Below are 20,068 nucleotides of genomic sequence, written 5' to 3'. Positions count from 1 at the left end.
AAACTTTGGCTACTCCGGCTACTTTCAATACTTTAGGCAAACTGCAGGGGCCACAGACTACAGTACCCATACTGCCTTTCTTCATATCAGGGCGAGGGGAGAGGTGAGCGACCCAAGCAGGGGTGGAGTGGAACCAATGATGTGCAAACGCACCATTGAGTGGAACAAGCAGCAGCGAAGCGTGCGTTTTGATATGTCGGACCCTGCGGCACAGGCCTTGCAACCCCGGCTACATCAAGCTCAGTCTGGTGGGACTGCTGGGTCTAACGCTGCTGCGGTGGGATCTGGATCGGGGAACAGTGACCCAGTCAGACCAGGTCTTAGCCAACAACAGCGGGCGAGTCAGAAAAAAGCCCAAGTCAGAGCTTTTCCACGGGCGAAAAAGCTCGAGAAACTCGGCGTCTTCTCCGCTTGCAAGGTAGCTAGCTAGCTAACGTTAGCTATATGGCTAGGCTAGCTAGCATAGCCAACTTCATCAAAACAATGACTAGCTAACTAGCCATTTCCCCTACTTGTATAACAGTCTCAACAAACCGAAACAAAACACCAATTGGTTTCTAACATGCAATAATATCCTTCATAAATGTATATGGCGTAGCTAACGTTACTGTCAAGAATATAGTTAGCAACAGCACGGTTAACCAACTTTGCTAGCTAGACAGCCAACTAGCATGAATCTGCTTTATGATGCTAGTGTTGGGCTTCTGATTTACTTTCCTCTTTTCTTTAGGCTAGTGACACATGCAAGTGCAATGGCTGGAAGAACCCACAACCGCCGACTGCCACCCGAAGTATGGATTTACAGCAACAAGCGGCCAGCCTTAGCGAGTCCTGTCGCAGCTGCGGGCATGCCCTGGGTAGGCTGCCTTATGACTCAACACTAGTTTGAAGATAGATACGCTTCATGATCACACTGAACCTAATGTCATCAATACACATCATAGATATAGAATCTGTATGCTATTCCATAATAGCAATAATTATAATATGAATTGCACAATGTATGTTTCAGTCTCATCTCTTGATTGAGTGAGTAAAGTAAAAAAATACTTAGCTATCCCCCTTTAAAGGGGCAATCAGCAGTTGCTACATCCATTTGTGTACTTATAAATTTAATTTAAAAAAATGATTTAACCTTTATTTAACCAGGTAGGCTAGTTGAGAACAATTTCTCATTTACAACTGAGACCTGGCCAAGATAAAGCAAAGCAGTGCGACACAAACGACAACAGAGTTACACATGGAATAAACAAACATACAGTCAACACAATAAAAAAGGTCTATGTACAGCGTGTGCAAATGAGGTAAGATCAGGGAGGTAAGGTAATAAATAGGCCACAATGGTGAAATAATTACAATTTCGCAAATAAACACTGGAGTGATAGATGTGCAGAATATGAATGTGCAAGTGGAGATACTGGGGTGCAAAGGAGCAAAAAATATTTTATTTAAAAAAATAACAGTATGGGGATGAGGTAGTTGGATGGGCTATGTACAGGTGCAGTGATATGTGAGCTGCTCTGACAGCTGGTGCTTAAAGTTAGTGAGGGAGATATGAGTCTCCAGCTTCAGTGATTTTTGCAATTCGTTCCAGTCATTGGCAGCAGAGAACTGGAAGGAAAGGCAGCCAAAGGGGGAATTGGCTTTGGGGGTGACCAGTGAAATGTACCTGCTGGAGCGCGTGCTATGGGTAGGTGCTGCTATGGTGAACAGTGAGCTGAGATAAGGCGGTGCTTTACCTAACAAAGACTTCTAGATGACCTGGAGCCAGTGGGTTTGGCGACGAATATGAAGCGAGGGCCAGCCAACGAGAGCATACATGTCGCAGTGGTGGGTAGTATATGGGGCTTTGGTGACAAAACGGATGGCACTGAAAGACTGCATCCAATTTGCTGAGCAGAGTGTTGGAGGCTATTTTGTAAATGACATCGCCGAAATCAAGGATCGGTAGGATAGTCAGTTTTACGAGGGTATGTTTGGCAGCATGAGTGAAGGATGCTTTGTTGCGAAACAGGAAGCCGATTCTAGATTTAATTTTGGATTGGAGATGCTTAATGTGAGTCTGGAAGGAGAGTTTACGGTCTAACCAGACACCGAGGTATTTATAGTTGTCCACATATTCTAAGTCCGAACCGTCCAGACTCCAGAGTAGTGATGCTAGGCGGGCGGGTGCGGGCAGCGATCGGTTGAAGAGCATGCATTTCGTTTTACTTACATTTAAGAGCAGTTGGAGGCCTCAGAAAGAGAGTTGTATGGCATTGAAGCTCGTCTGGAGGTTAGTTAACACAGTGTCCAAAGAAGGGCCAGAAGTATACAGATTGGTGTTGTCTGCGTAGAGGTGGATCAGATAATCACCAGCAGCAAGAGCGACATCATTGATATATACAGAGAAAAGAGTCGGGCCAAGATTTTAACCCTGTGGCACCCCCATAAGACTGCCAGAGGTCCGGACAACAGGCCCTCCGATTTGACACACTGAACTCTGTCTGAGAAGTAGTTGGTGAACCAGGCGAGGCAGTCATTTGAGAAACCAAGGCTGTTGAATCTGCCGATAAAAATGATTGACAGAGTCGAAAGCCTTGGCCAGGTCGATGAATACAGCTGCACAGTATTGTCTCATATCGATGGTAGTTATGATATCGTTTAGGACCTTGAGTGTGGCTGAGGTGCACCCATGACCAGCTCAGAAACCAGATTGCATAGTGGAGAAGGTACGGTGGGATTCGAAATGGTCGGTGATCTGTTTGTTAACTTGGCTTTCGAAGATCTTAAATCAATGATATGTACCTATTGATTCTTGATGAATATAACTTATAAATGCTTAATGAGCTTAGTTCAACTGTCGTACCCCATCAGAACCCAACATATAAGCTTGTTTGTATTTTATGTTTATTTATTTAACCTTTATTTAGCTAGGCAAGTCAGTTAAGAACAAATTCTTATTTACGGTGATGGCCTACCAAAAGGCCTGCTGGGATGGGGATTAAAAATAAATCAAATTAAAATAAAGGACAAAACACACATTACAACAAGAGAGACAACACAACACTACGTAAAGAGAGACCTAAGACCATAGCATGGCAGCAACACAACATGGCAGCAGCACAACACAGGGTACAAACATTATTGGGCAAAGACAACAGCACAAAGGGCAAGAAGGTAGAGACAACAATACATCACGCAAAGTAGCCACAACTGTCAGGAAGAGTGTCCATGATTGAGTCTTTGAATGAAGAGATAAAACTGTCCGGTTTGAGTGTTTGTTGCAGCTCGTTCCAGTCGCTAGCTGCAGCGAACTGAAAAGAGGAGCGACACAGGGATGTGTGTGCTTTGGAGACCTTTAACAGAACGTGACTGGCAGAACGGGTGTTGTATGTGAAGGATGATGGCTGCAGTAGATATCTCAGAAGGGAGTGAGGCCTAAGATAGTTTTATAAATAAGCATCAACCAGTGGGTCTTGCGACGGGTATACAGAGATGACTGGTTTACAGAGGAGTATAGAGTGCAGTGATGTGTCCTATAAAGAGTATTGGTGGCAAATCTGATGGTCGAATGGTAAAGAACATCTAGCCGCTCGAGAGCACCCTTACCTGCCGATCTATAAATTACATCTTGCTTGGTTAGGATGGTACACCGAATCAGGGTTAGTTTAGCAGTTGGGGTGAAAGAGGAGCGATTACGATAGAGGACTTCTAGAACTTCAGCCTGCAGCTTTGATATGTGCTGAGAGAAGGAAAGTGTACCGTCTAGCCTTACTCCCAAGTACTCGTATGAGGTGAAACAATGTAAAGAAACACGGTAGAGCCTAAAAACATGGGTAAAACTATAATTTTAATACCACGGATGGTCAGTCCTTGCATCCGTAGCTCTGGCTATGAATTTGAGAGAAGTTACCTTTGTCATTGTTTCAGCTGCTGATTGACGCTTTAAGATGCTGATCTGTTATTGAACCCCTCCTGTGCAGCGGCCCATGTGTCCCACCTGGAGAACGTGTCCGAGGAGGAGATCAACAGGTTGCTGGGCATGGTGGTGGATGTGGAGAACCTCTTTATGTCTGTGCACAAGGAGGAGGACACGGACACCAAGCAGGTCTACTTCTACCTCTTCAAGGTATGACATCACTTCCCCCTCCATTCCAACCAGACAGACAAGTGTAGATGGCCATAACCTCTTTTCTGGCTTAGCATCCTCTCTCTCTGTTCGTCTCTATCCCCCCCAGCTGCTGAGAAAATGCATCTTGCAGATGAGTCAGCCGATAGTGGAGGGATCATTGGGGAGTCCCCCCTTTCAGAAGCCCAACATTGAGCAGGTAGTAACAGTCTCCTTTCCCTACCTGTTTCTCAAGCTGTTCTTTCCTTCTTCCCCAACAGTAAAGTACTTTTTGTACACGTTTATGTTGCTCCTCAGGGAGTGTTGAACTTCGTTCAGTACAAATTCAGCCACCTGGCACCCAGAGAGAGGCAGACGATGTTTGAGCTCTCCAAGATGTTCCTCCTGTGTCTCAACTACTGGAAGCTGGAGACTCCCACGCAGTTCCGCCAGCGGTCCCAGAAGGATGATGGCACAGCCTACAAAGTGGACTACACCAGGTGTGTGTGTGAGCCATGTGTTGTGGAAAATGTTTTTGTTTTTTTTGCAGCGTATTGCATCTTGCTTTTTTGATATTGTTGTATTGCGTCTTGTTTATTTTCTGTTAATGTAAAGGTCTCACTGCATTCTGCACTTTGTGCCCATCAATAGTGACTCATAACTACTGTAATCTGTGTCTTGTTTCCCAGGTGGCTATGCTACTGCCATGTCCCCCAGAGTAACGACAGCCTGCCGCGCTATGAGACCACCCAGGTGTTTGGCCGCAGTCTGCTCAAGTCAATCTTCACCGTGACGCGCCGCCAGCTCCTGGAGAAGTTCCGAGTGGAGAAGGACAAGCTCCTACCAGAGAAACGCACACTCATCCTCACACACTTTCCCAAGTACGTGGTGTGCAACCAATCCGTAGTAATCCGCTCGGAATCAAAGTTGATACTTCTTGTGGTTTCTCCCTCGAGTTGCAATCGAACCAAGATTCTGGAGTGAGTGAGATGGACGCTGTGTATCTGTGGCTTGTAACAAAGGGTTTGTGTCCCAGGTTTTTGTCTATGCTAGAGGAGGAGATCTATGGGGAAAACTCTCCCATCTGGGAGGCTGACTTCACCATGCCTGCCTCCGAGGGGGGCCAGCTGGGTCACCAGTTAGGTGAGGGACACCTAAGTTCCAACTGAATAAGTGGATCCATAAAGGCACTTATCGGTTGTACAACATGTAATGTATGATTTCCCGCTCTCCATTTTCAATAATTCTGTCTGGTTTCGGTCATTGTCCTGTGTTTCTGATCCTGGCAGTGATCAGCCCTGCTGCAGTGTCGGGCTCGCCCTCCTTCTCGAAGGGCCTGAACAGTGGCTCTTCGCTAGGCAGCCTGGGGCTGGACTCTGGCGTGGCCGAGCCCATAACAGGTCAGTAACTCTGGCAACCCCGCCAAGCTAACGTTTGCTTTGTACTGGGTGTGAAGTAATAGCTGACGTTTAGTTTTTATGTCTTATCTCTCTACGTGGGAGCTTTTATTTCCCATGCCTCTGTGAGATAGCTTCACACATAAACAGCATCTAAATGAATGGTGGTTATAGTCATGTTTTGTGCTGTTTCTCCTCAGGAGAGAAGAGGAAGCTTCCAGAAGTTCTGACCCTGGAGGACGCTAAGAGGATCAGAGTGATGGGAGACATCCCAATGGAGTTGGTCAACGAGGTGATGATGACCATCACTGACCCGGCTGCCATGTTGGGTCCAGAGGTGAGTGCTTCCCAAGACTGAGACGCATCATTTAATGTCCATTCGCCGGTGCAACATGGATATTTATGTTGACTGCGGATATGTTTTATCTAGTCTAACATCTAAGTATGGAAACTGGATGTTTGTTAGAATGAATATAATAATTGACTGTTGATCATCACTGTCACTCTCTGCTAGACGAGTCTGCTGTCTGCCAATGCTGCTCGTGATGAGACAGCCAGGTTAGAGGAGAGGCGGGGCATCATAGAGTTCCATGTCATAGGGAACTCTCTTTCCCAGAAGTCCAACAAGAAGATTCTGATGTGGCTGGTGGGCTTGCAGAATGTCTTCTCCCACCAGCTGCCTCGCATGCCCAAAGAGTACATCACACGCCTAGTGTTTGACCCGTACGTAGACATTTGAACGGTTTCTCTCACCTGTACCCCGTCTTCAGTGAAGCCTCTTGAAATAAACTATTTGTGACCCTTTCTCCCCACTCTCTTGGACCGTTCTCTGTCCAGGAAGCACAAGACGCTGGCCCTAATCAAAGATGGCCGTGTCATCGGGGGGATCTGTTTCAGGATGTTCCCCACCCAGGGCTTCACTGAGATCGTCTTCTGTGCCGTCACATCCAACGAGCAAGTCAAGGTATGGACGCACCACTCCTTCACATACAACAGCAAAAATACTGAACTCAATTATCTGGGTAAGTTGGACTTAATGGCTTGTTATTGTACTTATGGTATCTGTCAGAGTTTGAATGCATGTTGGACTAAGAGCCCAACATTTCCCCCTGATTGTTTGCCATTGTGGCTTCAGGGCTACGGTACTCACCTGATGAACCACCTAAAGGAGTACCACATCAAGCACAGCATCCTGTACTTCCTCACCTACGCTGATGAGTACGCCATTGGCTACTTCAAGAAGCAGGTATGGTATAGGATGATAGCATGTACCTCCCTCTCTTCCTCACCTCTCCTTTGACATCTCTCCTCTGGCTCTTTTTGCCATTGCAGGGTTTTTCCAAAGACATCAAAGTGACTAAGAGTCGTTACCTTGGTTACATCAAGGACTACGAGGGGGCTACCCTCATGGAGTGTGAGCTAAATCCCAGAATCCCCTACACAGAGCTCTCTCATATCATCAAGAGGCAGAAAGAGGTGAGAGGGCTGTCTGTAGGAAGTCCTCACATTGTGGGGCACACAGGTTGAGGTGAATGTCAGTGGACGGTTATGCATCTCTGTACCTTTCTCCATCTGTTGATGAAACGACAGTGTTAATGTCCATGTCCCTGTGTTTCCATGACTGGCCAGATCATTAAGAAGCTGATTGAGAGGAAGCAGAGCCAGATCAGGAAGGTATACCCAGGACTCACCTGCTTCAAAGAGGGGGTACGGCAGATCCCTGTGGAGAGCATCCCTGGCATCAGTAAGTGGGTGTGGTTCTTTTTAATACCTTGTTCAGGGTATAGACTATTAATGTCTTGTCTGATGTCATGTTTTAATAATTTTTTCTCCCTAGGGGAGACAGGCTGGAAGCCCAGTGCAAAGGAGAAAGTGTAAGCTGAATCTTTAGTCTATCAGGAAATAAAAAACTTATGTGCAGTATTGTCATAAAACAACTGGCAGCCTTTACAATCACACTCACCTGTCATTGAATTGATATATTATTACCTATCCTGTCTTGTAGGAAAGAGTTGAAAGACCCTGACGTGTTGTACAACATGCTGAAGAATCTCCTGGCCCAGGTCAAGGTAAAACACTGACACGCACCGATACAACCCAGTGTTCAACCTTAGGAGTGATCAGACAGAGTCTGTCTCAAATGGCAACCTATTCCCTATATAATCCCTGATCAAAGGCCTCCCGAGTGGCGCAGCGGTCTAAGGCACTGCATCGCAGTGCTAGCTATGTCACTACAGATCCTGGTTCGATTCCAAGCTGTGTCGCAGCCGGCCGCGAACCGGGAGACCCATGAGGCGGCACACAATTGGCCCACCGTCGTCCGGGTTAGGGGAGGGTTTGGCCGGCCTGGGATGTCCTTGTCCCATCGCGCTCTAGCAAGTCGTGTGGCGGGCCGGGCGCAGTGCACGCTGACACGGTCGCCAGGTGTACGGTGTTTCCTCCAACACATTGGTGCGGCTGGCTTCCGGGTTAAGTGGGCATTGTGTCAAAAAGCAATGCAGCTCGACTGGGTCGTGTTTCGGAGGACGCACGTCTCTCGACCTTCACCTCTCCCGAGTCCGTACGGGAGTTGTAGCGATGGGACAAGACTGTAACTACCAATTGGATACCACAAAATTTGAGAGTAAAATGGGGTTAAAAAAAAAAATCGCATCCCTGATCGAAAGTAGTACACTCAGTAGGGAATAGGGGACCATTTGGGATTCAGACTGAAAGTCATAACAACTTTGTGGTTGTGTTCCTCTCCCAGACTCACCCTGATGCCTGGCCCTTCATGGAGCCTGTGAAAAAGACTGAGGCTCCAGACTACTACGAGATCATACGCTTCCCCATTGGTGAGTATATCATCCGCCCATTATTCCCTGGCTTGTTCATATGTCCCAGCCATGACAATTATCTACCTCTTTGAACTCATTTTGATATTAAAATAGAAAAAAGCATTCCATGTTTCACCAACTGGATGCGCTTTTAATTGTAAGTCCGTCTGGATATGTCGGTAAACCCGCTGAAGGAATATTTCAAATATAACCTACGTGTCCCCCTCTCCTCTCTCCCTCCTTCCTGTAGATCTGAAGACCATGACGGAGAGGCTGAAGAACAGATACTATGTGACCAAGAAGCTGTTCATAGCAGACCTGCAGCGTGTCATTACCAACTGCCGTGAATACAACCCCCCGGACAGCGAGTACTGCAAGTGTGCCAACACACTGGAGAAGTTCTTCTACTTTAAGCTGAAGGAAGGGGGCTTGATCGAGAAGTGAAGCTAGGGTCACAGGTCACCATGCACAACGGCCCCACTGCGGAACAGCAGGAAGGAGCGCTCGTGGACACTCACTCACGCACACCCACACACACTGTCTTGTGATGACATAGTCAGGGGGTCATTGCTAGCCATATTCCAACCCCTTTTCCCTCGTCTTTTCTTTTAGGAAGCCTTTATTAATGGCAGTGTGTGTTTATGCATGTTTATATTACTGGTGGTTGAAGGGAACTGTGGAGTATAACAAAATTGTGGAGGTAATTGGAATGGCTCTATGGGCGAGTTAAGTTTGTTAATGTGTCGAAATGACTCTCCATCAATCTCACTCTCTGTTTGTTTGTCTCCCTCTATCCCTGTCTCACTACCCTCTGTAGTATAGAATCTCTGTGTGTTGGTTCTGGTTTCATTCTTTCCCCAAGTGACTCATAAAAGGAGCTGTAACGTATTCCTGTACCAAAACGATTGGTCCCACAGCAGATCATGTCAAACTTTCCACATAGGTTACGTTCAAATTATAGGATGGCATTTTCACGGAATTGTTTCTTAATCGGATAAAATAATGCCCGCTTAGACATTCACACTCACAGCTCCTCCAGATGGGAGTTGTATTTTTGGTACTGACGTGGAAACGTGAGTAGGGGTGGGACCTACGCCGTTGTTGCCTTCCTGTACTGACATACACTTGAAAAGAGGCCAGTAGACTCGGAGGGTAGAAATAAAATGCGCCCCTGAGTTAGAAGACGAGACCTGTTCAGACTCGCATTGTCAAAGTCCGGTTGCAGTCACAGATAATGTCCGCGTTCCAGGCTGACTACATCGCAGACGCCTGCCACACCTCACAAGGCCCGGATAGGTATTTAACAATCATTTAACCACATGTAACAGGACACGCTAACCCTTGGTTGATACAATGCAACAACTGAAATGTAGTCAGGCTGAAGCGTGACCATAGACATGATATCCCTGTCTGACATCGCGTTATGTTGGATTTACCATCATGTGATTGGTCAGTAGCAAAACGTCCAACTTTCCTATACGTTTCATCTTCATGGTTGCCCTCGAATAATTTCCCGACAACTACTGTATGTTGAACTTTTTATTTATTATTTCACCTGAACAGTATAATGAAAATCTACCGCTATATTTGAAGATACTTAGGCCTAATGTTAGTGTAGTCGTCAATACTGTTCTTGTCCCATTCTCTTCTGGGCCAGTATGGCCATGTCACTGATCTCAAACATGGTTGTTTTTCTTGGGGTAATATCAGACATGGCGTAGTAGTGTGTCATTGGTGTTTTAATGGTGTTGTCTGATCTGAGGGTATTCTCTGGAATCCCAGACCAGGAGCAACAGCAGGAGCGTTGTTAATGCGGGAGCCAACCCGTCTGCCTAGGGAGACTACTCTGATGGTTACTGGCCACCCTTTTGTTTAGGTTTCTGTTCGTTCTAGAAATAACCTGTTTCTGATGGAAGCACAGGATCCAACCACAGTGGTAAACATGACCGTTCGGTTTGTCAGTATTTCGCTGGAAGGCCATAGAGCCCTGTCAATACAGTATGTAGGTGTTTCACAGCACTTACCCTCCCTGCTGGTTCTGTCTCTTCTATGGTGGATATGCATTGTGTTATTATGATAATGGCTGACAAACACACAAAAAACAAGTGTCCCGGTTTGGTGTTCACTCCATTCTCACAAGCAGTATCGCATGATGGAGAACTATAATCTGCATCAATTTCTGTTCTGTTTTGACTGAGATGGCCACGGCTATTCACACAAACCCACTTCTTGTTCATGGTCGGTGTCTGATTGTCTGCCTCTTGAGATGCCTTTGCTTCTCTGCTATTTTGTCAAAACGTTTTGGGGGAAATGACTGGTCTGTGCTGGGCGGTTGAGTATTCCTCTGAGCTGTTGTGTGTGTTTGTACTTGAATCATGACTAGCTTTGAGCAACTAAAGTGATGTCAATGTTTCGTTATTCAGGGTTGTCAGTTATGTATCGCTCGATCTACCTATGTATGCTGCATAAAGATTCTGAAAATACTGTGTGAGCGAAATGTTAAAATATTAAGAATGCTACAGTTTCTTTTAGTTATATGGTTTGAAGAGCTCTTTACTGTAATACCGTTCATGAAAATAAAGTTTTTATAGTAAAATATTTCTGTGTTTATTATTATCATATAAGATGGCAACTAGTTACAGTATACACAGTTTTTTTGTGATTGTTCCAGTAACCATGCAGTGTTGTTTAGTAGGTGTGACCGTAAGGTTTATTCAGGCTGTTTAAATGCCATTCAGACATGCTGTACTTGTGTTTCTCATGGTGTCTTGCAGTTTTGTTTTCCTGATGTCACAGCTGGTAAGAATGGGGCCCATTTAAGGGCTCTGAGTGCTTTGTCGGGCTGACAGAAATCTGCAACAGATTTCTCCTGGACTGCAGATAGTTACAGACATACCAGTCCCTCTCTACTATACCGCTAGATTAACGCATCTGCAGTTTGGTACATTTCGTTACTGATACGGCACCTTGCGTGTATTAATATCCCTGCAACTCTTCTAATCTTCCTATAATTCAAATCCTTGTGTCACTTCTTTTACTTAGACATACTTTGTTGGCCCTCAAGAACTCCCTTGAATGGGACCCCCTCTTCACAAGAGACGGAAGTGCTTTTGGTTTCGTTTTTCTGTTTGGGTGTCAGTGGAGTGGATTTTTATCAGTGAAAACCCCTCTGAACCTGGTCACAACGGACCATGGACATTGTCTGCTGCTGATCCAAAACATAGAGCTGCTTCAGGAACACTTGGTGAGCTGAGTTTGGAATTGGCTTGACTTCATCTATAGCTGACTGCCACAAATGGTAGTCGTTGTGGTACTGTAGGGATGTTTGCAGTGTGTATTGCATTTCACTTTAAAAATAGCCTTGTGGTGCACTGCCTTTAGTCTGAGTGTTTTTATTTCTAAGGACGAGTTGTGTGTGGACCAATAGACCAGCAGGATGGCAGACTTTGGGCTGTATGAGTACCAGGAGGAGGTGGTTCAGAGGGCTCTCCGGGGGGAGAACGTCATCATCTGGCTGCCCACCGGAGGAGGAAAGACACGGGCTGCTGTGTACGTGGCCAAAAAACATCTGGAGAATAACCCTGGAGCTAAGGTGGCTGTGCTGGTCAACAAGGTAGGTAGGGAGGGGTCACTAGAGCTTTGGGCCTATTTAGCAGATGTTTCAGAGTAACTGGCCCGGTAACTGACCCATCTGTGTAATTGTATCTAGGTAGTCTGACCTTTTTAAGTATAGGTGTGTTAATTCTATACAAAACCAGAAAATAAAGGTTCCACTCTTCCCGGGGAAACCATAGCTAACTGTTGTTGATGTGATGTTTTCCAGGTTCATTTGGTTGACCAACACTACAACAACGAGTTCAAACCCTACCTGGGTCGGGACTATAGCCTGGTGTCTATCAGTGGGGACTGTGACCAGAAAGACTTCTTTGGCTGCGAGGTCAAGAACTCTGACCTGGTCATCTGTACAGCACAGATACTGGAGAATGCCCTGACCAACCAGGAGGAGGGAAAACATGTCGAGCTCTCACGTGAGTGGCTACTCTGCTGCCTTCCACATATTGAATCATGGTATTGCTGTGAGGTGTGTGTAGCACACACTACTTGTTACTGATTATTTAGAAGTGAGGTTGTTGGTTCCCATGCTTCAACTGTAGCCCTTGGTATCAATCCCAATTGACAGACACTTCATGATAAAGAGTACCCCTACCTGACACAGTAAAGCCCTGGAACCTAAGCTAACACACCTTAAAGACTGGTCCATATCTTAGGTTTAAACCATATGTTGAAATATTAAACAGTAAAACCATTGGATTCCATTGAGTTCACAATACCATTGTGTTCCTTTCTCCCAACCATAGAGTTCACTCTGCTGATCATTGATGAGTGCCACCACACTCATAAGGAGGGTGTCTACAATAAGATCATGGGGCGCTACGTGGCCCAGAAGTTGAAGGGGGAGAGGCGGCTGCCGCAGATCCTGGGCCTCACTGCCTCTCCTGGGACAGGGGGAGCCAAGAGCATCAAAGGAGCTGTGGAGCATGTGCTGCAGGTCAGTTTCTCTCTCTCCGGTGGTCTTTACATGCTATTTATTCAGCCCCAACTTTCATCCTGAGTTTTAAAAAAAACACTGTCCGTCATCGAACCCTTTACATTTAGCTCATTTCATTATTTATGGCCTTCAGATTTGTGCCAACCTGGACTCAGTGATTGTGTCGTCTAAAGTGTACGCCCCTGAGCTGAAGAAAAAGGTCCCCAGACCCAGGAAAAGGTTTGACATCGTTGACAGAAGACCTCAGGTGAGTTCAATTCTGTTCTGTAAACATAGAGCCTTTGAACTTGAGAGCTGTATTGGTTTGAATTCAACAAACTCCTGTTGTTTTGTCTCAGGACCCATTTGGGGATCACCTGAAGTTCATGATGCAGTTTATCCATGACTTCATGGCCTTAGGGCCTGACTTTCCTGTCAGGGAGTTTGGCTCGCAGGAGTACGAGGCAGACGTGGTGATTCTGGAGAAGAAGGGTAAATCATCCTCTTAGTATGAATTAATACCACGTTATAGAACCTAAGCATAGGAACTATTTTCATGCACCAAATCACACAAGGAACCTTCCTCAGTCAATACCAGAGTTTTGAATACCGTATTAAAACCTATTTTGGATGTGTGTTTCCTGGTGTAGGTGTGACAGACAGGAACAGACTGCTGGCCCAGTGTGCTCTCCACCTGCGTCAGTACAACGACGCTCTGCTCATCAACGACACTGTGCTCATGGTGGATGCCTTTAGGGTCCTTGAGTCCTACTATAGTACCAAGACCTCCACCGCCACGGATGGAACCGACTTCTTCCTGCTTGGACTCTACCAGGGTGAGAACCTGCGTTTCCCTTGGAACAATCTCTCTGACTTTCTCACATACTGTATGCGTGTGATTCTCTGGAATATTAAGGGTATAGGAAGTTCAACTTCTGAACGTTGATAGTCAGTGTTCTGTTCCTCAACAGAGAACGAGGTGGAGCTGAGGAAGCTGGCAGGCGATGCCCAGTTTGAAAACCCTAAGATGGAGAAGCTTCAGAACACCCTGCTGGAGCAGTTTGACCAGGGTGAGCACTCCAGAGGCATCCTGTTCTCCAAGACCCGTAAAAGCACCCACTGCTTGTATGACTGGGTGTCCAACAACCCAGCACTGCAGCGCGCTGGTATCAAGGCAGCCATTCTGACTGGCGCTGGCAATGGTATCAATTACATGACCCAGGTAACTTGACATTAAACACAGTCAGAACTTTTGGAGGTATAGAAAGGTGGGTTGGAAAGTGCCAAGACCTGTGCAATACCAACAACTGACCTCTGTTTGTGTGTTTCTGTGGGTGCACTTGTAGAATGAGCAGAAGGACACAATCCGCAACTTCCGCCTGGGCTCCCTCAACCTCCTGATCTCCACCAGCGTAGCCGAGGAGGGCCTGGACATCCCAGAATGCAACCTGGTGGTGCGCTATGGGCTGCTGACCAATGAGATCGCACAACAGCAGGCCAGTGGCCGGGCTCGGGCGAGTGACAGCGTTTACTCTGTGGTGGCCCAGGCGGGGGGGCGGGAGGTGCGTCGGGAACTCCTCAATGAATGTCTGGAGGACTTGACTGGCAGGGCCATCGGCGAAGTGCAGAGGATGGAGCCCAGGGAGTTCCAAATGAAGGTAAGGCGATTCCTCATGGTGGTGAGGCTGGTATCTTTCTCTATGTTCTACCCCTGCATGTCTCTAATCACTTTGGAAAAATGGACAGACCTATACTCACTCACTTTCCTTTTTTCCGGTATATGCCTTTTGAACTCGGCACCCAAATGATTTTTGGTACTGTAAACTTTTGAGTTGCGCACGACTATCAATTGTTTTCACTTGATTTCTTCTCTCTCTGCCTCCCCTATTAGATCACTGATCTCCAGACAGAAGCGTTGTTGTCCAGACAGTTGGCAGAGCAGTTGAAGATCAAGAAGAGGAGTCGTTTCAGTGCTGCTACGGTTCAGCTCTCGTGTCGAGACTGTTTTGTGCTCGTGGCCTTCGGCAATGACATTAAAGTCATTGAAAACGCACACCATGTCAACATCAACCCGGACTTTGAGTAAGTTGTGTTTCTCTAATGTCTGTCCTGATACTGTCACAAGACTTATTGGTCCACATTGTAAGGCTAAAAGAGTTAACTTGTGCATGTGTGTTTGTTTTCAGGAGGTACTATAAGACCGGTGGGCAGCCCCCACTGAAGACTTTCGAGGACTGGGAGCCTGGCCGTGTGATCAGCTGTGCTGCCTGTGGCAAGGTGAGGTTGACTGTTAATCTCTAGCTTTTTGTTTTAGGCCGAGACTGCGGATCCGTAGGCATATATTTTGCCTAGTGGCGTGCGCTGTTGAGGTTGTGGCCACATAAGAGAAAAATGGAGCCATTCGCACAATCATTCTAAAACCCGAGGGGGTGTTTTTTGTCTCACAGTAACGTTATGCTATTACACTGAGTGTACAAAACATTATGAACACCTGCTCCTTCCATGACATCGACTGACCAGGGGAATTCAGGTGAAAGTTACGATCCCTTATTGATGTCACTCATTAAATCCACTTCAATCTGTGCAGATGAAAGGGAGACATGTTAAAGAAGGATTTTTAAGCCTCGAGTGTGTGCCATTCAGAGGTGAATGGGAAAAACAAAAGATTTCAGTGCCTTTGAAAGGGGGTATGGTGCTAGGTGCCAGGCGCACCGGTTTGAACTGCAACGCTGCTGGGTTTTTCACACACAACAGTTTCCTGTGTGTATCAAGAATGGTCCACCACCCAAAGGACATCCAGCCAACTTCACACAACTGTGGGAAGCATTGGAGTCAACATGGGCCAGCATCCCTGTGGAACGCTTTCGACACCTTGTAGAGTCCATGCCCCGACGAATTGAGGCTGTTCTGAGGGCAAAAGGGGGTGCAACTCAATATTAGGAAGGTGTTCCTAATGTTTTGTACACTGTGTATATTCAGTTCTGTTACGTACAATACTATCATAATGTGATCTTGCGGACATTGATTCAGCTTTGATTTACCTTTGTTAAAAGAGCACCATTCCCCAGAGTAGCCTGTTCTATACGATTAGAACAGAGACTGTATGTAGTAAGTACAGAATCCTGCACAACCTTTAACCCCTGGGAAGAAAGGTCCAGTTAAAGTTGGATCAGCAGCCATTCCGTTTATCTTATGGTACTAGGATTATTCTATTGTCTTTTAATATGCTTATATATGGAAATCTACATCAGTATATTTGTTTATGTATTTATATCTGAACAGCAATGGGGAAGGGAAATGGTATATAAGGAGATTGCCCTGCTGCCCATTCTGGCCATCGAGAACTTTGCCATGGAGACTCCGGAGGGAAGAAAATTAGCCAACAAGTGGAAGAAGGTTGAGTTTACAGTGGAGGAGTTTAACTTCAACACGTACTGTCGTGACAAATTCCCTGACATGTTCGATTGATACGCTGTTACACTGGATGAAGGACTAGGACTGGGGTTTTCATGGTGTTTCCACCTCGTACTGTTTTCACCTTTCCACTAATCTTCTCTTCCTTTCTCTGTCTGTCAGTCTGTGTTGCTTAGTCTAGACGACCATTGTGTTACTTATGCATGATCCTGAAGTGTGTCATAGTCCTATTTTTGTGTTTTTTTCTCCTTTATTTAACCAGGTAGGCTAGTTGAGAACAATTTGTCATTTACAACTGCGACCTGGCCAAGATAAAGCAGTGCGACACAAACAACAACACAGAGTTACACATGGAATAAACAAACGGATGGCACTGTGATAGACTACATCCAATTTGCTGAGTAGAGTGTTGGAGGCTATTTTGTAAATGACATCGCCGAAGTCAAGGATCGGTAGGATAGTCAGTTTTACGAGGGTATGTTTGGCAGCATGAGTGAAGGAGGCTTTGTTGCGAAATAGGAAGCCGATTCTAGATTTAATTTAGGATTGGAGATGCTTAATGTGAGTCTGGAAGGAGAGTTTACGGTCTAACCAGACACCTAGGTATTTGTAGTTGTCCACATATTCTAAGTCAGAACCGTCCAGAGTAGTGATGCTGGACGGGCGGGCGGGTGCGGGCAGCAATCGGTTGAAGAGCATGCATTTAGTTTTACAGGGGGGGAGATGCAGTGCCTTGGGCATGATTGGCCCTGTTAAATCATGTCTTGCCAGGCCTCCACACTGCTATAGGCACACTGCTATTTATTTTCAGTGCATGTTACACAATGGTCAGGGTTAGAATTAGCACGTCAGCTTTGTTTATGCCCAAGGTCCTCTCTCCCCTCTTTCCCTCCCTCTCTCTCTCCCGGATTTCTTCTGCTCCATCGCAGCCAAGCACGCAAAAACATATGAACTTAGCACCCTGTTCTAACAGGAACTCAAATGATCTGTTTTTCTATTTTTAGCAAAGTAGTATCAGCATGGTCCATATTTTGTCATGAATGTTATTTACTTTGAATCTGTACTGTCTTTGTTTTAGATTGAACCTGAAACTCTGATACTCTTTGATACTTGGGGCTACTTGATCATGTATGAAAAATATTCAAATTGTGATTTCAATGTATTCCACAGGTATACTATTTTAATGTGTGTTCACAAGGGTGTACATTTCCTTGCCTAAAACGAATTAAATTATCTACTGTAATTATTTTTTAAATTATTGATAAATTATTTGGCATTATTTGTCTGAACATGTCTATATTGAATGTTGTAAATTAAAAATAAAAGAATAATAGATAACTAATAGAAGTATATAGATCTCGCCTTCATTGCTGTCTTCATACACTCTTCCACTAGATGGCGGTCTTAGCCTTCCAATGTCTACTTCCATACCTGCAGTAGAGGGAGCTCATGGTTTTAGATTCCCTCCTTCCCTAATCCGTGCCATCATTTAGTTTAGTGTGGGGAGAGATATTTAGTTTAGTATGTGGAGAGATATTTAGTTTAGTGTGGGGAGAGATATTTAGTTTAGTGTGGGGAGAGATATTTAGTTTAGTGTGGGGAGAGATATTTAGTTTAGTATGGGGAGAGATATTTAGTTTAGTGTAGGGAGAGATATTTAGTTTAGTATGGGGAGAGATATTTAGTTTAGTGTGGGGAGAGATATTTAGTTTAGTGTGGGGAGAGATATTTAGTTTAGTATGGGGAGAGATATTTAGTTTAGTATGGGGAGAGATATTTAGTTTAGTGTGGGGAGAGATATTTAGTTTAGTGTGGGGAGAGATATTTAGTTTAGTGTGGGGAGAGATATTTAGTTTAGTATGGGGAGAGATATTTAGTTTAGTGTAGGGAGAGATATTTAGTTTAGTATGGGGAGAGATATTTAGTTTAGTGTGGGGAGAGATATTTAGTTTAGTGTGGGGAGAGATATTTAGTTTAGTATGGGGAGAGATATTTAGTTTAGTATGGGGAGAGATATTTAGTTTAGTGTGGGGAGAGATATTTAGTTTAGTATGGGGAGAGATATTTAGTTTAGTATGGGGAGAGATATTTAGTTTAGTGTAGGGAGAGATATTTAGTTTAGTGTGGGGAGAGATATTTAGTTTAGTGTGGGGAGAGATATTTAGTTTAGTGTGGGGAGAGTACTGTATACATAACTGCTGACTACTGTAGACTACTTGCTGACGTGACTGCTGACGTACTGTATGACGTACTGGAGACGTACTGTGACATACTGTAGACATACTGTGACGTAACGTGACGTACTGTTGAGTACTGTGACGTACTGTAGACGTACTGTAGACATACTGTAGACATACTGCTGACATACTGCTGACATACTGTAGACATATCTGCCGACGATACTGTAGACATACTGCTGACATACTTGCTAGACTATACTGCTGACATACTGCTGACATACTGTAATACATACTGCTGACATACTGCTGACATACTGTTCCACATACTGTAGACATACTGTAACATACTGCGACATACTGGTAAGACCTCTGCGGACCATACTGTAGACCATATTGCTGACAGTACTGCTGACAGTACTGTTGACAGTACTGTAATACGTACTGTAGAACATACTGTATACATACTGGCTGACGGTAACTGTTGACGTACTGTTGACGTACTGTGACGTACTGTAGACGTACTGTAACGATACTGTAGACATACTGCTGACATACTGCTGACATACTGTAGACATACTGCCGACATACTGTAGACATACTGCTGACATGACCTGTAGACATACTGTAGACATACTGTAGACGTACTGTAGACATACTGTAGACATACTGCTGACATACTGTAGACATACTGCTGAACATACTGTAACATACTGCTGACATACTGCTGACATACTGCTGACATACTGTAAGACATACTGCTGACATCACTGGCTGACGTACTGTAGACATACTGTAGTACATACTGTAGACGTACTGTCGACATACTGCTGACGTACTGTAGACATACTGTAGACATACGTGTAGACATACTGCTGACATACTGCTGACATACTGTAGACATACTGTGACATACCTGTAGACATACTATAGACGTACTGTCGCATACTGTAGACATACTGTGACATACGTTGCATCGACATACTGTGACATACTGCTGACATACTGCTGACATACTGTAGACATACTGTAGACATACTGTAACATACTGCTGACATACTGCTGACATACTGCTGACATACTGTAGACTACTGTAGACATACTGCTGACATACTGCTGACATACTGCTGAAATACTGTAGACATACTGCTGACATACTGTAGACATACTGCTGACATACTGCTGAATACTGTAACATACTGTAGACATACTGCTGACTATATGTTAACCATTACTTTTGACGTATGTTGACGTACTGTAGACGTACTGTAGACATACTGTAGAATACTGCGACATACTGTAGACATACTGCTGACATACTGTAGACATACTGCTGACCTACTGCTGACAACTGCTGACACTGCTGACGTACTGTTGACGTACGTTGACGTACTGTAACTACGTTAGACGTACTGTAGACATACTGTAGACATATCTGCTGACATACTGTAGCATACTGCTGACATACTGCTGACATACTGTAGATGACATACTTTTTCTGCTGACATACTGCTGACATACTTTATACATTCTGCTGACATACTGCTGACATACTGTTCACCCATACTGTATACATACTGTAGACATACTGCTAGACATACTGCTGACATACTGTAGACATACTGCTGACATACTGTAGACATACT

General features: G+C 45.0%; 2 protein-coding genes across 4 annotated transcripts; both read left to right on the top strand.

Moving 5' to 3' along the window:
* The first annotated feature begins 165 nt into the window (after nt 1-165).
* On the top strand, nt 166-10,901 carry LOC120034112 (histone acetyltransferase KAT2A-like). The gene is made up of 18 exons (XM_038980546.1): nt 166-418; nt 731-857; nt 3,966-4,111; nt 4,221-4,310; nt 4,409-4,590; nt 4,780-4,971; nt 5,127-5,233; nt 5,380-5,490; nt 5,688-5,824; nt 6,002-6,210; nt 6,325-6,451; nt 6,623-6,733; nt 6,820-6,963; nt 7,117-7,231; nt 7,325-7,361; nt 7,493-7,556; nt 8,237-8,321; nt 8,554-10,901. Exons 1-18 carry the CDS (start codon nt 194-196, stop codon nt 8,745-8,747), a joined length of 2,403 nt encoding a protein of 800 aa, XP_038836474.1. The 5' UTR covers nt 166-193; the 3' UTR covers nt 8,748-10,901.
* A 516-nt stretch (nt 10,902-11,417) lies between these two features.
* Nucleotides 11,418-16,572, top strand: LOC120034113 (probable ATP-dependent RNA helicase DHX58). 3 transcript variants are annotated; one of them, XM_038980549.1, is made up of 12 exons: nt 11,418-11,547; nt 11,731-11,916; nt 12,127-12,331; nt 12,662-12,852; nt 12,986-13,099; nt 13,191-13,323; nt 13,482-13,667; nt 13,803-14,053; nt 14,178-14,489; nt 14,723-14,913; nt 15,018-15,108; nt 16,114-16,299. In XM_038980549.1, the coding sequence occupies exons 2-12, from the start codon at nt 11,740-11,742 to the stop codon at nt 16,297-16,299; spliced, it is 2,037 nt and encodes a 678-aa protein (XP_038836477.1). In that variant the 5' UTR covers nt 11,418-11,547; nt 11,731-11,739. The 3 variants fall into 3 exon arrangements, with proteins under 3 accessions (XP_038836477.1, XP_038836476.1, XP_038836478.1); XM_038980548.1 differs by having other exon boundaries at nt 11,707-11,916; XM_038980550.1 differs by lacking the exon at nt 11,418-11,547 and having other exon boundaries at nt 11,740-11,916; nt 16,114-16,572.
* Nucleotides 16,573-20,068: the final 3,496 nt, after the last annotated feature.

The sequence above is a fragment of the Salvelinus namaycush genome, chromosome 41 (assembly GCF_016432855.1).
Source record: "Salvelinus namaycush isolate Seneca chromosome 41, SaNama_1.0, whole genome shotgun sequence".
In the NCBI taxonomy this organism is placed as follows: domain Eukaryota; kingdom Metazoa; phylum Chordata; class Actinopteri; order Salmoniformes; family Salmonidae; genus Salvelinus; species Salvelinus namaycush.
This window is presented reverse-complemented; position numbering and strand designations above follow the sequence as displayed.